The sequence below is a fragment of the Hyposmocoma kahamanoa genome, unplaced genomic scaffold (genome assembly GCF_003589595.1).
Source record: "Hyposmocoma kahamanoa isolate Upper Pololo Valley unplaced genomic scaffold, ASM358959v1 93, whole genome shotgun sequence".
Lineage (NCBI taxonomy): Eukaryota > Metazoa > Arthropoda > Insecta > Lepidoptera > Cosmopterigidae > Hyposmocoma > Hyposmocoma kahamanoa.
In genome coordinates, this window is record NW_020654810.1 from 7,644,489 (window position 1) to 7,663,004 (window position 18,516).

The 18,516-nt window shown below is 40.1% G+C and overlaps 1 protein-coding gene and 1 pseudogene across 1 annotated transcript in view; both read right to left on the bottom strand.

Moving 5' to 3' along the window:
* Positions 1-1,585: 1,585 nt before the first annotated feature.
* On the bottom strand, positions 1,586-8,029 carry LOC113237649 (annotated as a pseudogene).
* A 1,027-nt stretch (positions 8,030-9,056) lies between these two features.
* The window catches only part of LOC113237255 (estrogen sulfotransferase-like), an 11,263-nt gene continuing 1,803 nt past the window's right edge, over positions 9,057-18,516 (bottom strand). The window contains exons 4-8 of the mRNA XM_026473640.1: positions 15,661-15,760; positions 13,854-14,170; positions 13,232-13,326; positions 11,797-11,980; positions 9,057-9,240 (exon numbers count right to left, since the gene is read on the bottom strand). Coding sequence (XP_026329425.1) covers positions 9,125-9,240; positions 11,797-11,980; positions 13,232-13,326; positions 13,854-14,170; positions 15,661-15,760 — 812 coding nt within the window. The 3' untranslated portion in view covers positions 9,057-9,124. The remainder of the gene's footprint in view (positions 9,241-11,796; positions 11,981-13,231; positions 13,327-13,853; positions 14,171-15,660; positions 15,761-18,516) is intronic.

Here is an 18,516-nt window from a genome sequence, read left to right on the forward strand (position 1 = left end):
TCTTCTTCATACCTTTTGGGGAAAAAGTAACCCTTTGGCCCAACTTGAACGAAGCCAGAATATTCTCCTGAAAAATGCCTTATAGTCAGCTCCCATCCCATCATCGTAAGAGTATCGACGATAGTTGGATTCAATATTATTCTGACGTGACGACTAATAGAAACCCTCTGTAGCATATATTAACAACATTAATAACAACTATTGTTTTTTTTTTAATAACCTACATCCTACTTATTGTCCTTATTCGTAAGAATTTTGGATTGAAACCTAAATTAACAATAAACACCTGTAAATTTTTTCATGAGTTCTTCAGATGTTTCTGGATCCACATCTTTGAATTCGTAAGGAAAGTTTTTTATTCTGCGCACACTCATTCTTCACTATTGATTCTACCAGTTCAGACAACTGTTGTGAACAATTTTCTTTGTTTTTTTTATTATATTATGAATGTCAATTAGCTTAATCTTCCAGTGGCAGAGAGGCCCTCTGCACTAGCAATGTTTATTCGTTTTATAAGTAAATACCCTGATAATTTTGTCCATTTATCATTCTTGTCAAAAATAACAATATGATCCCATTATCGAATTTGGTACGAAAATGTGATATAACATGATAAAAATTATAATATTTGTTTTTGTTAACAACATCTGTGCCGAGCTAAGATATGTATTTGTGACAACATGCCCATGGAGACTAACTTCCGAAACTTCGAGCACCATAGATACTCGTCTAGTTGCATTTCTATGCATGAAAAAATTAAGTCGATGAATATGCGCATAAAAGACGTGGCATGATTCGTTTCTACTCGTCTTTGTCGCTCTTACTACTTATATTGTTGTCTTTTTTAAGTATTATTTATTTATTTATTTATATATACAATTTCACAGCATTACAGTTATTTTACGAAGGCACTGTGAAATCCCTAAAATTGAAAACAGACATATTTTTTTATTAGTTCACAGAAGACAGACGTTCATCCATCCTCTCACAAAACCTCAAACATTCATCACACACAACCGCCCATCTACTAGCAAAAACATCGCAGTCAGGTGCCGATACGAGAAGCTCGTTTACGTAAAGCAAAGCGCGAATAAGCGGCGATTTTCTACGGGATACAGTGCGGGTCGCCTGCACTGCCAGCAGGTGGTAACTGCGAGGCCGTAAATTAAACTTGTTTTCTAAAGGGATGAACAAGCGCACCAGTTGCGCCACCACTTCTGGACAGTCTGAATTTCCACGTAAGGCGCTGGCAGCAGTAGTCAGTAGCGTATAATTACGCCTTACCTTAGAGAATTAAATCCCAAGATGCCAAGGAGGAATTTAGTCGGGTATAAAAATGGGTAGTACCCATAAATTTTCTTATACAGAAATCTCAAGAACGTCTTTTGGATTTTCTCCAGAAGCAAGACGTAAGTGGCCTCATGTGGATTCCAAACAACTGAAGCTGCCTCAAGCTTACTCCTAACTAGAGCGATGTAAACAAGTTTAATGACTCTGGTATCATAAAAGTCACGAGCGTTCCGGATAACAAACCCCAACCTCCTATAGCAATTGGCAGCTAGTGCTTTCATATGCTCATGAAAATTCAGATGCCTATCAAAAATGAGCCTAAATCTTTAATAGACTCGACACGGGTAACAAGTTCAGTACCTACCAGGTATATTGCATACTGAAGATTATACGCGCGGCCAAAAGTCATGACTGAACATTTTTCAGTGTTGAAGAGAAGCCTGTTTTGAATGCCCCACTGATAAATACGGTTTATATCAACCTGAAGCGATTCACAGTCTGACAACTGCTGAACGCCGTAAATCAGCTTGAGATCATCAGCATAGAGCAGGCATCTAGCGCATTTAGGTACTAGGGCCAGGTCATTTATTATAATGCCGAAAAGTAACAGACCCAAAATTGAACCCTGGCTGACTCCAGAACGGGTGTGGAATCTTTCCGAAAAAAAGCACCCGTATTGTACATACTGTTGTCTGTTGCGTAGATAGCTAGCAAAGAACCTAAGCAATGTGGGCAAAAAGCCTATGTTGCACAACTTTCTTAAAAGCACGTCATTGTCTACACGGTCAAAAGCTTTTCGAAAGTCAAGGTACAAAACATCAACTTGTATTCCCTTATCCAGATGTTCAGAAATGGAATCAACCAGGGTCAACAAGTTTGTTTCAACGGAACGCCTCGGCCTAAAACCATGTTGAGAGTCGCAGAGATAGGATTTTATTTGAGTGGCAATAAGTCTGTTCAATATTGATTCAAACAACTTTGCAGTTGAAGAAAGAATGGCAATTGGGCGATAATTTTCAATTCTGGTAGAATCATTCTTTTTTTTTTTTCTTTTTTTTTTATACATGACAGGCAAATGACTCCACTCCACCTGATGTTAAGTGGAAAGTGGTATCCAAACGCGAAGGAACCTAGTGCAGCGATGGAATCCTCACTGCACTAGCCACCTCCACCCTGCCTGCCTACAATATGCCTCTTCACGCCTCGTTTGAAGGACCCCATATCATAAGAGGGAGGGAAGACATGTGCCGGAAGGGAGTTCCATTTGTCAACCGTGCGGCAGAGAAAGGAGCCACCGAACCTTTTAGTACGCGATGGAATTCGGCAGGTAGTGAAACGGTGACTACGAAGGCCAGCACGCGTGGTTCTGAGCAGGAACGGGGAAGGGGGGATGAGGTTAAACAGCTCTTCAGAGCACTCACCATGGTACATGCGGTAAAAGGCGCTAAGCGATGCAACATCTCTACGCAGTTGCAGAGGTTCAAGGCGTGATGAGACCTCTTCGTCGCTTATAATTCGAGTAGCACGACGCTGTAATTTATCCAAGGCATCGAGTAGGTACTTGGCGGAGCCGTCCCACAAGTGCGAACAATACTCAACGCAAGACCGGACCTGTGTTTTGTACAGCAGGCATAACTGGTCCGGCGTGAAAAAACGTCGCACTTTGTTCAGGACTCCGAGTTTCCGTGAGGCTGTTTTGATCACAGATTCGATGTAGCTCCTTGGATTCAAATCACAGCAGATTTCCATACCGAGCAAGGTAAAACTACTCTGAGGTGAAAGTGCTGTGCTCATCAGAGAAGGCATGGGAAGGAACGGCGACAATTTTGTTGTTAACGCGCAAACCTGTGTTTTCTTGGCGTTGAACTCAACAAGATTACTGGATCCCCATGCAGAGATGAGGTCCAATATTCTATTGAGCTCAACGACAAGATCAGATCGCTCTCTGTCAGTATCGGCGCGCCCAGCTGCGGGGAATCCATGATATCCCCCATGAACAGTGCTATCATCTGCATAACAATGAATATTCCCAAGTGGAAGCATATAATTGATATGCAGAAGGAAAAGCGTGGGAGATAGGACGGATCCCTGCGGTACGCCGTTCACATTCACGAACCTCGAAATGCTGCCGTCAGAAACGACGCGAATTCTCCGCTCACGAAGGAAATCGGCAATCCAGCTGCATAACTGGGCTGGCAAACCGTACGCCGGGAGCTTGGAGAGAAGAGCTTTGTGCCAGACCCGATCGAACGCTTTGGCTATATCGAGGCTAACAGCCAACGACTCGCCACGTTTGTCTATAGCCTCACCCCAAATATGCGATAAGTACGCTAGAAGGTCACCCGTTGATCGTTTCGGACGAAACCCATACTGCCGATCATTAATTATGGAGTGATCTTCTAGGTATTGGGTCAGTTGTTTGTTAAGGATCCGCTCTAAAACCTTGCATATTATGGAAGTAATGGCTATTGGACGGTAATTATGCGGGTCTGATCGGTCGCCTTTTTTGGGAACTGGTTGCACATTAGCCTCTCTCCAAGAGTCCGGCACACGACCTGAAGAGAGCGACAGACGATACAGTCGCGTTAGCACGGGGGTCAACTCAGCTGCGCAGTTCCTAAGTACAATCGCTGGGATACCATCAGGACCACTAGCTTTCCGGACGTCGAGAGACTGCTGCTGCGTACGCACATCGCATTGTCTGATACGAATATCAGACATCGTGTAGCCACAGTGAGGTAGAGTTGGTGGCTGTGCGTTACAGTCGTCGAGACAGGAGTTAGCCGCAAACAGATTTGCCAAGAGGTCGGCTTTATCTTGCGGCTTGTGGGCTAGATTGCCGTCAGAATATCTCAGCGGTGGCAGCGAGGGCTGGCAGAAGTTCGACGCAACGGCTCTGGCCAGACGCCAGTAGCTACGACTACCAGTGGGATGCGTCAGGAGTTCTTGGCCAACTCGTGCGACGCGCTGAGCATCCGCTCTGATGTACGCTCTTTTGCAAGACCTGGTGGCATTATTGTAGGCTGTTTTAAGTGAGTTCGTATTGGGATCGTCTGAAGCTAGACCCCTGATCCAAGCGCGGTATGCAGTCTGTTTGTTCTCAACAGCCACAGCACACTCGCGGTTGAACCAGCGGTTGCGCCTCCCTTTACTGACGAGATCCGAATGCGGGATGTAGTATTCCATCCCGATTAAGATCTCATCAGCAACGGCAGTCGCGCTAGCTGTTGGATTCACCTCACTAAAACAGAGCGCTGCCGCCAGGGAACGGATGCAAAATAGTCCCGCATACCGTCCCAATCTGCCGTCGCATAATGCCAACTGCGGCGTTTAGCCACAGTAGGTGGTGGTGGCAGTAACGTTGCCACTTTAGTGGATATCAAGCAGTGATCCGAAGTGCCCAGAGGGGCTTGGACCTCCACCCGATATCCAGCCGGGCGAGACGTCAGCAGAAGGTCCAACAAAGAGGGCGCGTCACCAACCCTATCTGGAATCCGGGTGGGCTGGTTTACCAGTTGGGTTAAACCGTGTGTGAGAGCGAATGTGTGGGCAGTTCTTCCAGTATGGTCAGTTTTAGAGGAACTTAACCACGACTCGTGGTGAGCATTGAAGTCCCCTAAAAACACCAATTCCGCTGTAGGAAACTGCGCCTGCGCGTCATCTGCCGCCCGAGTAAGGTGGTCTATGAGACGAGTTGTCTCCATGTCGCCGTGGTGGGATCTGTAGAGGCACATGTAGACACGGCAATGACTGCCCAGGTCAACATGTACCCCAAGGATGGAGAAGGAGGGGTCCTCCAAATGACGCAGACGGCGACAGCAAACATCTGCCCGGACAAACAAGCAGACCCCAGCTTTCGCTTTGAAGGACTCTTCAAGCATATAGCCAGGGTAATTCAAGTAGCTGCTGTCAGCCGGGCAGAGTATTTGCGTCTCCGTAAGGAACAGCATTTCTGGTCGAGCCGTCTCAAGATGTTGGTGGACGGCGTGGATGTTACTGTGGAGTCCTCGAATGTTCGTGAACTCCACCTTAAAGAGCGCTTTAGTGGTGGGGGTGTGCACCGCTGTACGACCGAAATTTGTACTTTGCGCTAACATGTTGGAGGGAAAAAGAGGCGTGAAGCGAGAAAACAGTGCCGCGACACAAGCGGTCAAATCGCGGGGCCTGCTTCCCCAGAGACTTGCCTACAGACAAGTTGCGCTGATCCGCCGGACGGAAGGGCCCCCGAACCCCCCCGGGAATGGCCGCCGGGACCCCACCTCCCGGTCACCAACCGGCACGACGAACCACACCGAGATTATGCGCGGCATGGTGAGGCAGCCTCACGAGCTGGTTAAGCACGCTTGGGCCCCTGTACTGTACCGCGGGCGGCCAGCGGAACAACCGTTTCTACGGGTCTCCCTGGCCGGCGGGTCAATGCAGTTGTCCTGGCACTGGTTCGGCGGAAGCCTCCACAGACCACAAATGTCGCGGCAGCGCTGCCTCGGGCTCTGGTTGTACGCTGACTGATCCCGGAACGTATCCGACTAGCGAACACTTGGCGGGTTTTCCATCATGCGCACGGTGGTCACTAACCAGGCGGGTTTTCAAGCCCTACCACCAGTGGAGCAGCTGGTTGCTCAATATCCCTTAGTCGCCTCTTACGACACCCACGGGAAGAGAGGGGCGGTGAATTGTATTCTAATCCGTCACCGCACGGTAATAATATATAAAATTCGACTTGGGGATAGGACGCACTCGTGTAACCTTCCATTGACAGGGGTACTCCCAGTACTCAGAGCTATTTAAGACCATTGGATGGATGTAACGATTTTTCTGACCGGCATAGTGAAAGTTCGTATAATAGGTGCGTGTGGTAACTCTCGTACTCGTATTTATATACATATTTATGTCAGCAATAGGTACATCATACTCATTTTTATCTTTCAAACATACATTTTGTATTTTTCTAGCGGTGGATATCTCATCAGTTACAATTTTCCACACTTACTATCCTTTCCAAACCAGTTCCCATACCAGTTTCCAATTCTATTCAACCAGAACTGTGAAAAAACCCTGATGGGACCTACTCAACTTATACGACAAAAAATGGATACGGTAATTCGGCTGAGAACACTGAATTGTGAGAATGGCAGATACGACAGATGATACACGGTCCAATGTGATCGTCCTAATTGAAAATATTATAAAGTGGTACTATTTTCCCTTTTCTCCAACGAATAGGAGAAGAGAAAATAATGTATACCGAAATGGATCGTGTACAGAACAGTTAGAACACTGTTTATAAAATAATTGATGACATACAAAAAAAAATATAAATTTCTGAAAACGCTGCTTGTTAAAATATATATTACTAATATTGTAAACGACTGTTGTACCTACCTTTAAAAGTTCTTCGTAGAAAAGGAACAACATATTTGAATGATTTCTCTTCTCTCAAGCTTCTTTATTCATATCAAAAAACGGTGTATATACTGTACAAAACAATATAATTAACTTTAATACATATAATGTTAATGTTGTTTTTTACGACTTCAATTTGCTGGATTAACCTACTTGATGTAAGAAACAGCTTTGACTGAACCTGGAATCGGGTAAAAAGCAAATGCCTAATATAGACATTTGGTAAATCAGTACTGCAATATACGGACATGACAATTAATAAAAACAGACTAACACTACGTACTTACTTAGTCCCTTTATGAAGAAATTCCATTAAGTTTTAAAATCCCCGACGTAACCGTAATTTTTAAAAAGTTGGTTGTGGTGGTAGATCGAGACGGCGACATCTCTCAGGTCTTTTGCCACACTACTACTTTGCAGGTATTCAAGAGGGAGGGAGGCAGCAGCAAAAGGGGTAAATGCCACTTGAAAAAGCGTGGAGAAGTCAATTTCGTTAACTCTGCATATTGTGGTTTTAATGTTTCTTTGATCTGTTTAACCAATTGCTTGTTAAACTTGTTTTCTTCTACATGTCGTTTTGTGATCCAACAGTATTGCGAGTCTAGGCGAACAATCAAGATCACAATGAAAATATGGGTCTGTGATAGTGATACCATATCGGATACAGGAACGGAAACGGAATTATCAGAACAGATTCTTCGAATATGGAAGCGTGTAAGAGGTTAGGCTTGGTTTCGTTGGTTAGTTAGGGTCATATTCTAGAACTCTACTCAATGCTCAAGTCAGGATTGCACTGGAAACACAAGCACTGGAAATACGACCCTAACAGCAGGGACTTGAGTATGATTTCGAGTGCTTTAAACCATACTGAAATCCTGACTTGAGCATTGAGTAGAGTTCTAGAATATGACCCTTAGTTATCGGGGCTAAAACATTAAAATTTTTATGACCGTTTCTTTGTCGCGTAGATTAAGGAATGGATTGAAACAGAATATATTATGTATAGTTTGCATTGGTTGATATTTAATTTGAGAGCAATAAATTGGTTCAGGGCAGTGAGGATGATGTTTTCGGGGTCTCTTGAGTTTCAAGCGTCAAAGTACCAAACAACAAAATTTGGACACAGATTTTGAATAATGAGATTGATGGTGAGGGTTTTTCCCACTAGTAGGTAGGTACCTTGAATTATAACTTACTCTTGAAAAGGAAATCTCTGTATTAAGGGAATTTCCGCTGCCTTTGCGTAATCCAAATCATTTGCTACCAGCCACACCAATTCCTGTGTCCATGTTGTTCCTGAAAACCTGGTTAAAAATATTATGAATGTTTTTGCGATTTAACGCCTCATGCGATTGCGCAACCATTCGTCACTCAGCTGATTCGTTTCGCTTCTACTCGTTTTTGTCGCTGTTGCTACTAACAATGACTAAGCATTTTCTGATCACCTTAATGCGAGTTTGATAACTTCCACAGTCGTAGCGATAATTGTAGTACGGATAATTGGTCGAGTAGCAGGACAAGGAAGGTTAAGTAAAAGTTCTAATTTGCGTTGCAATTTCAGATAAAGATAATGGGTGAAGCGATTGTTTTGAGGAGATGAAGGTGCAGGTCAACAGGCTGACAATAACCTGGGGGGCACCGATCTGCAATTCCCGTCGTAATAAGATAAGATCAGAGCTCAGTAGTAGTAGAGCTCCTTGTGAAAGAGAGTACTATAGTGAAGTGCTGCTTACGTATTTCTGCCTCCGAGCAGTAATGTGAGTTCCGGTTTTGAAGGGTAAGGGTGTTAGTGAAATTACAGACACACGCGACTTGTGAACTTATGCCTCAGGGTGACGGGCGCAGTGGCAAAACTAAGCCATTTAAAGCTCTAAGTAGCACTACAATTGCTATGAACAGGCGTGTCGCCACCAGGCCCATGACGTCTTCATTCCGCCACTTGGTATCATAAAAAAAGATGCTTAGTTATAAAGACAATCATCTTCGTCTTCTTAGACCATTTACCAATAGGTTCAGTGCCGTGCTAAGCTTGCTTCAATTCCTCCAATTCAATTCTTTGCATTCTTCATGAACCGTGTCAACCGAGTGGTTTATAAGACCTTCCTTATAAAAATATTAAAGTATATTATACAGGGGGCCACAGAGCGTCCTTTCAAATACTATTATTTAAAAGAAAGCGATCCTTATGATGAAGGCTTTCGATAAGTATAATTAATTACAGGTTTGCTTTTCACATTTAGCGGGTTCGATTCCCGGTTCAGATAGGCGATTATTTAAAAATCATTGAATGCAGTTCGAATTTAAATTTTTATTGAAATGATATTCAAAATTTTTTTCTGAAATTACTCTAGTTATAATTATTACAAAGATCGAACACTCATAAAAAATTCCATCGATCCAATTATATTTTATATTATATAGACTTATTGTACTATTTGGTCATATTAGGGAATCGCAGATCTGTATCTTGCAAGTTTTCGGCGATCCAGCGCTCCGCATCCGCTGCCATCTCTTCGTCGAAATGGTCGTACCACCCTTGGGATTTGCCTACAAAAATACTGTATATGTATAGTACTGTAATCTAGGCTTTACTCTATGAGTAGAACTACTGGCTGAGTGAATATAGTTTTGTATTTAGAATGTGTTTGAAAAAATAGATTAGAAGAAAAGAACATCTTGAACATCTTTTTTTATTAAATTCTCTTTGGATCTAAAAGTAGCCTCAAAATATAAATATGTAATAAAATATAATAAATATCAAGTTATGAAGTTAATCCCAGTTTATATTTATAAAGTACCTCTCGCTACGCATCCTAAGCTATGCCTCAGGTTACAGTAGGTACTGCCATCTTACCTATTTCTGCCGCCAAGCAATAATGTCAGCATTACTATGTATCGGTTTTGAAGGGTAAGGGTGCTGACGAAATTACAGGCACATAGGACTTGTCAACTTGTCTCAGGGTGACGGGCGCAGTGGCAGTGCCCCTCAGATCTTTGCGATTTAAAGTCAAATTATATTATAAAAAAAAAGAAAATGAAATTTTGACAGTAATCTATTATTGCAGGGATTACTACAAAGTCGAGTAAATACGAAAATTTTGTGAGGCACTTCCGATTATTTTCGCGATTCAAGAAGAGTTCTCATAGTAGTATAAATTGTTTTTTTTTTCGGAGACAAATACCCGTCAAAATGAAAAAATATATATGTATATACCTTACACCTTCTGCCTGTAAAGTGCGAATGAAAAGTATCTACTGCGTTTTGGAATTCTGGATAGCGATAATTGAATAACAAACGTATATGCCTACTTATTAGAGAGATATTATTTCGATCCTTCGATCCATAAAGATATCAATTTATTATCCTACCATTTGACTGTAGCGATGCGCGATTTTGAATGTACTAATCAAATACTAATACTAATCATTCGAATGGGCAGGTCACTAATAAATAAATAAATAATTCGCCTAAGTCGAATCCAAGCACAACCATGAGACTCGAGTCGTATGCCCCTGCCATTCGGTCGAGGGCACGAGTCGAGTGATTATTATGCCGGAACTACTCGGAACTCCACCACTCTAGAAAAGGAAATCTCTGTATTAAGGGAATTTCCGCTGCCTTGGCGTAATCCAAATCATTTGCTACCAGGCCCACCAATTCCTGTGTCCATGTTACTCCTGAAAACCTGGTTAAAAATATTATGAATACTTTTGCGATTGAACGCCTCATGCGATTGCGCAAACATTCGTCACTCAGCTGATTCGTATCGCTTCTACTCGTTTTTGTCGCTGTTGTTACTAATATTAATAGAATATTAATAGAATATACAGCAACTACAGTATCGTTAACAATCTCTTTATTACTTGTAACTGAAAGAACTATGAAGTTATGGGATAACGTTATCTGTAAATTTACCATACTCAAATTTCAATAAAGGCAAATTATGATGGATGAAGACCAGTTTTTCTGCATTAAGTGGTAAAAGTTGGTGATATTTATTTTCATAAATAGATCCAACTCTGCGATTTTTTTTACTGTTAACATTTTTCTAATTTTTTCTAAGTTTTATAAAAACCAAGAGACCACAACCAATCAAATCGTCAATGTGAAAATGCAGCCATGCACTAAACAATCAATCACGTGATGCGCACTATAAACCGGTCGCGTGGGTCAAATATTCGGCGGTCGGATATCTGGCTATGAGGCCTGGGTGCTCGCCGGATATCCGGTATCCGGCCAAATCACTATCCATTTCATCTCTAGTATTTACCATAATAGCACGTCACAGAAGGCCAGGTGATCACGAGTATCGTTGTGCTCTATGGAATCTATGAATTCGTAATGAATTTTTTACATCATTCTAGTACGAAAATTAGTAGGTTACTAATTTGTCATTCAAATGACAGGATTAGTAATTATATATAAATAAATTAAATATAAATATAGAAATCATTCGCAACCGCCAGTATTTTTAACCGACTTCAAAAAAGGAGGAGGTTCCCAACTCGACTGTATGTTTTTTTTGTATGTATGTTACGCGATAACTCCGGTATTTGTGAACCGATTTTCATGATTCTTTTTTTGTTGGAAAGAAGGTACCTCCATAGTGGTCCCATTACATTTTGAAGAAAATCATCCACCTCTAAGGCTGGCTGATCCCTCATGAACATTCATTTTTATAAATAGCGCCTAAATTTTACTTAAGGAGCATTTATTTTAATGGTTGGTTTTGCTATTCTCCAATTCAAGGCGTTTTTCTCTCTCAATATACTTTGAGTAGCGAGAACCGATTTTTATTATCTCCTGTGCCAAGTCCCGTATAGTGGCGAACTAGGGGACCTTATATTTCAATAAAACTTAGCAAATAGACGTAATTCCACGTACTTTTGAGGTCGTTTTTTTTTAGTACTCTGTACTGAGATTATTAACACTAATGAATTGATACATGCTTCCTTCCTATCTTGTACATTTATTTTAGAAATCGGTTTTATTTATTACTTGTTTCTTTATGGTGGTTACAGATAATTTTGTTATAATTCGGTTTTATAAGATACAACGAAAAACATATTTAAACATGTTTTTCAGTCTTTCTGTTAATTTACCTTTTCTAATAAAGGGCTGTGCTGTTGTCGCTAAAAAGCCGAGGGATTTGTATGCGGTGCCATCCACAGAAGAGTTCGCCTTAAAACTTTCGATGCTAAGGTGCTTACAGAGTTTCTCTACTTGATCTTTAGTCAATTTCTTGTCCAGGAATGTCGCCATACGATTTATTGCTCCCGGCAAGTCCTGATGATAAAACGACACGACGGTTACACAAGTCACGTATGCATTTAACAACATTAGGCTGAGGAGATGGGCTACTTCAATTACAAGAAGCTTGGCATCCTTTCCAGGGTGAGGCGTTACTTCACACCGGAACAGTTACTTCAGCTGTATGAAGCACAAGTCCAGTCGTATATGGAGTACTGCTGCCACCTTTGGGATGGCTCTGATTCATATCAACTGGCCACCTTGGATTCAATTGACAAACGTGCGAAGAAGCTTATAGGTGACTCGAAATTAATAGAGGCGAAGTTGCAGAGCCTTGAACACTGCCGTAAATTTGCCTGCTTATCGGTATTTTACAGGATATATCACAGAGAACGTGCGATGGAATTACACGATTTAATTCCGCCTTCTCCTTTCTATCATCGAGGGGACTAGGCGCAGGCTTGGATTCCACCCCTATGTTGTAGACATTTCAAATATTCGCACATTTATATGGCGAACGGCTATGGAGTGAAATTCCCTGGACCTTTTCAAGGCGAGAGTGAATAGGCATTATTTAGATGTGCATGCTCGATCGTCGACCTCATCGTCATGTTCCATCAGGTGAGAAGGAGGTCAAATGCGCACTTACATTTGAATAAAAAAGGACCGATTTTTTATTGAAAATAATAAATTTACGGTGAGTGGGTTGTTAGTTTTTAATAAAATTAAAATATTATTGTCTTAGAGCGTATTATACTTCACTTGACTCTCTCAGTAAGCCACCAAAGTAATAAACAAAGCAATCGTCATAATAATTTGTGTCAATTAAAACAGAAAGAATTTGATAACAGAAAAATGAGAGAAGTAGGTAAACACTAAATGTAAATGAAATATTATTTAGCAGATTATTAGCAAAAAAGTTTTTAATATTTCTTTTTGTGTGATTTTTTTTCAGTGAGTTCATTAACACATCACTATACAATAAACATGGCAACATTCATTTTCTAAGTGACATTACTAACTGTCAGTTTGCTATCTGTAATTGAAAATCCGACCTTAAGCATTATGGTAATACTAACCTCGACTTGATATTCATGCTATAATAGCTTAGGTAATTAGTTTTTAATAAGGTACTAATTATTATTTGCACTAACGGTTGAAGGAAAACGCTGAGGAAGGTACTACACTACTTAGTTTTATTTAGCATGAGACCGAGATACATAAAAACGCTTAGGGAGAGCCTTTGCCTTGCAGTGAATTAAGAGAAATAGTATTTAGATTCTGTACCTTAACGAGGTCCTCGTAGAACAAAAACAGCATATTTGGATGATTTCTCATTTCCCAAGCTTCCTTTACGTGCTCTATGTATGGGGAATAGGGCCCTGAAAGCTCCGTATTATTGACATATTAATAATACTATAGTGACCGTACCAGTAGGCACTGCCCTTCGCCTCACAAAATTGAGATAAGTGTTTGATAATCCTCAATTCAAAATTGTTGATAATGAATAAGAATTCCGGGTACTTAGGTTTTCGCTCTCAGATTACAAATTGTTTTGTGATCTGAGTTTTCGCTATTATTACACATATGTCATGAAACTATTTTTTGGACCTAACTCGCGTATATTTTTTGCATTTTGTGCATTTGTTTTTTTTCAAACAAACCGACGTTTCGAGCCCTTTACAAGTACCAAGGGCACGGCTGACTAAAATGTTCGTCGGTGTAAGTGATATATTAATGTTGCTTAGAAATACTAATTTAATGTGCAAGGCAATCTTAACCTTTACTTGCACTCAAACTAGGAAACTTCCTTTACTATGAGTACCAGTGAAAGTTTGGGGTTATCCGCAACACCTGAGTAGGAATTTTGTATTCTGAATTGGTCCAAAGTGGTCAAAATAATACTCACGATCATTCTTGAAAAATTCCCAAAAGGTCTTAAAATCGCCATTGTAGCCAAAAGTTATGAACAGCTTGCTCAAGTTGTAATATGACACTGCGACATCTTGAGGATTCCGTGCTACGTACACGACTTTAGCAGTATCGAGCATTGACGGTGGCAACAATGACATTGGAAGATGTGTCTTGATAAAACGCGGAGAAGGTAGATTTTCTATAACCTTTGAGCCACCCAAAAGAAATTTGGCCAGCGCTGTCTTATCCTCATCGTTTTTGTTATGTTCATATATACGTTTTGTTTGTACTTCGTTAAATAAAGTTTGAAAACTGCAATGGTTTTTCATATTAAGCGGTCACTAGATATATCGACATGGAATCGCATTAAGCCGGTCAGGAAAAGATTGTAATATGAGTAAAGAAACATGATGCATTACTCTTAAGCGTGAACACACAGAGAGCGGGTGCCGGTCGGGTCGGGACCGCGGCGGATTTAATTCCACGTATTTTTATTATATTTTTATTATGGACAAAAACACACCGAAATAGACCTGCTGCAGTCCCGACCTTAGTCGCACCCGCTCTCTGTGTGTTTCACGCTTTAAATATTATTCACATTAGACCGTGCCGGGCGCGATCCGAGTCACGTACGAGACTAGGATTGGAAATGCTGCGAACATTTTATATGAAGTGATTCACATTACAACGTGTCGCGTCCGTGACACGGACGAGGGACGCCCAAGCTGCTTCCGAGTCCCGGATGCGGCCCGGCCCGCCACGGCTGGTTGTAATGTGAACACTCTCCAGTGCGTCGTACGCACCTCGTCCGAATGTGCGACTTTAAAGAGAGGGACTACGTTCTTTTAAAAAAAAATGGACGATGAAAAATTAATTGAGTGCGAAATAAATTACCCAGTACTTTATAATAATTATGACATAACACTACGTTCGTATTCGAGCGTAAACCGCGTCGTACTGACTTACTCAATCTAATTTAAGATCGTGCGGCACGTACGTGGCTAGGATGCCTCGGACACGGCTTGCGCCCGGCACTGTCTAATGTGAATCATCCTTTACTCGTCAGCGGTCCGAGCGAAAGCGAAACGCATGACATCTTTTTTCTATAATATTGCATGGACATCAAGCTTTTTCTGACAGGTGTAAGTCGATATCGCGTCAACAAGTATTGTGACTCCCCTGCACGTTGACTGCTCCAAACATACATATTTACATTTTGTTAAAGTCTTGGGTAATCCTATATTTACTTGGATGAAAATAGTTATTTATTATGCAAGGCTGCAAAGTTGTTGTTTGACGCGACGTTCTGAGCGTAGCGAGGGTTTCAAGCCACGAGACTTAAAACAATTTTGCTGCCGCGAAACACAAAATTTTTCACCTCACTGTGAAATGGTAGATGAAAAAAAAATAGATGAACTATAACAAATCAGTGTTAATAAACAAAATTAGCTATCGTTGTCAATTTTATGTCAACAATAATAAAAATAATATACCAACGGTATAACGGTACCAAGAATAATATACCAACGGATTTATAAGTATTACATATAAGTATAATGTGTGCACGACAAATCGCGTATTTGAACGAGTCATTACGTTTTTTGTTTTCATCGAAATAAAAAGTTAGGTGCAACACAGTCCATCGTCAAGTTCGAACTCGAAAAACCAAGCAAAAGCGATTTTTGCGTGGACAAACCGCTTTTGCACGCAGACTTCTAATGAGAAAGAAAGCCTTTCTGAGCTAGTGAGGTGAAAAAGATGTAACTCCTCTTGTTTGAAACATAATTACGCGTAGTACTCACTCCATGTATGGAAATCGTTTTACAAGGGGTACGGCGGCTGCCGCCTCATAATCGAGATTATTTTCAATAAGCCATATCATTTCCGAAGTCCACGTGGTACCTGGATAAAAAACATTAGCCATTATTATCAATATTTAGTTGAGTCAAATAATTGAATATCAAGGTGGTGATACATACCAACATTCAATGAAACTTAATTGTAAGTTTTGAGTTTTTATTGAATGTCACGATGTTGCACCATGAAAACAAATTATTTTTGTGAAATTGCTCCACTAGTTTGTCATAATTATTAATACAAAGATCGAACACTCAGAAAAAATTCACTTCAATCTGGTTGGATTCGACCCAATGTTTCCCAGTATACCGTGCCAGAAGCTATGCCAACTAAGCCTCGAAACAAACCGATGGACCACACGAAATTTCCATATGTTTGTTGCAGATCTTTGTTTCGGTTTTTAACGACTTTTTTGCCGTAACGCCATTTGTGAGAAATCTATAAAAAATTTTCTTCACTCAGCGAGGTACTTTTACAGCTACTAGCCGCTGACTAGATATATCACTTTTAATAATTCTAATTAAATTTGTATTGAATTATTTTTTTTTTGTGAAATTCGTTAAAGTCATAACATTTAAAATTTTATATTATTCATTTGTTAGATCCATTCTCGATTTTGGAAGCGTGGTTTGGAATCCATTCTACAAATATAATATCGATCGAATAGAAAGAGCCCAGCGGAAATTCGTCAGAATTCTTAATTTTCGTACTAATTGTCCAATTGAACCATACGAATACTCTCTTAGGCGTAATAAATTACTTACCTTACAAAATCGCCGTAAGAAATCTGACATAGTTTTTCTCTACAAAATAGTTAACAATATGGTTGATTCACCGACTCTGTTATTGCAAGTTAATTTTATAAATAAAGCTCGTTTATCAGCACGCCCCCAACGTAAAATAAAAATTTTCGTACCACCACGACTCCGTAAGAATTGTACGAGAAACAGTTATTTTCATCGTTCGTTATCATTATATAATAATACATTTTGTGACACGAATATATTTGGTATCTCATTGAACAGATTTAAGGTAAGCATCCACAACAAATTATTTAGTAGTAATGATTCGGTTCAGCGGCCTGGTCAGGACAGTCTGTCTGTGAAGCCTGAAGCCGGTTTACATCCCGGTTAATTAGTTTTGTTTTAATTTTCTTTAGTTCTAAGTAGTAATTTGTCTAAGCACCCAAATGGTTAACCATTCGCTTTTGGTTCAAAAACGCGTTTATTTTGTATTCTTCTTATGTACTTAAGCCCTTTTAGTACATGTTATTAATATTTAAGTGTAACACGAATATTACCGAATGAATAATACCGAAGTATTGGTTGTCTATAGTATAGTTCAAATTTCTGTATTAAATCATACTGTAATGACTGTTTGTACCAAAATAAATAAATAAATAAATAAAGTTTGTGAAAGTCGCTATAACCTGTATTTAAATTTGTATTGAATTGATATTGAAATATTTTTTTGTGAAATTACTCCACTAGTTTGTAAGAATTATTAATGCGAACACTTAGAAAACTTCCTTCGTTTCGGCCGGATTCAAATTATATATATATTCATATTCTAGCAAACCGTGCCAGACGTTATGCACACTAAGCCACGGAACGAAACAGCGGACCTCACGAATGCTAGAAGACGTCGGTTCGAATCTGGCCGGATCGAAGGATTTTTTTCTACGATCTTTGTATTAATAATTATAACGAATTATCATAGGCTCTGTCGCTGAATATTATATTCGCAAAATTTTTGAGTTTTTATTAAATGTCACGATGTTTCACCATGATATATTTAGTATATAGTTTGTTATATTCATTAATACAAAGATCGAACACTAAGAAAAACATCGAATAGTAAGGGTCAAACGCAGAAAAATGAATATGAAATAAATTATGAAACTGATACATAAAGCTGCAAACACATATGTCAAAGTCACTCGACTAATGTCTTTGTCCTACACCCCGATTCAGAACTCTTCGATATTGTAACCGAATCGTTCGATTGGATATCGTTCTCGCATCGAAGGGCGCTTTCCGAGCTATTTAATCAAACATTCGATTCGGATTCGGATACCGATATCGTTATCCAACAGCGTTTACGAAGTTAGTCGGTGAAATAGATTATAAGAAAAATAAAAATTCCTTTATATACATTTTTAAGACATTAATGGCCTGAAATATAGGTATGCATTAGGCTTGCATTAAAATGAATTAATAAAATTAAACAAAATCCAGACTGTATTTAAAATAATAAGAGATTTCCATATTACATTGTTGCTTTGTAAACAATAGGACTTTCGGTAACTTTCATTCGATAACTGTGTTCTGAATAACGTTTGTAGCCTTTTCCGGCCGAGAAGCTCGAGTAATCGAACGGGAGTGACGTCATTTCGGTTCGGTTTCGAATGCGACAGTTTGACGTTCCATTCGGGTGTTGTGAATAAAAATGAAAAGAAATCGTACGATATCAAATCGAATCGGTCGCCAACTGAGTTATCGTAAGGTTCTGATTCCACCCCCTGGACCCCGATTCAGAAATCTTCGATATTTTAACCGAATCGTTCGATTGGAAATCGTTCTCGAATCAAAGGGCGCATTCCGTGCTATTCAGAACATTCGAGATAAAACGTTCGAAATACGAATTTTTCTATGTACTTGCGTCGTAATTGGTTTTTCAACGATTTTTTATCGTAGCGCCGTCTATGAGAAATCTATGATATTCGTCACCCAGTTGACCTTTACAGCTACCAGGCCCGGCTACCGATGTCGCTGTTCATTGTATTTAAATTTTTATTGAAT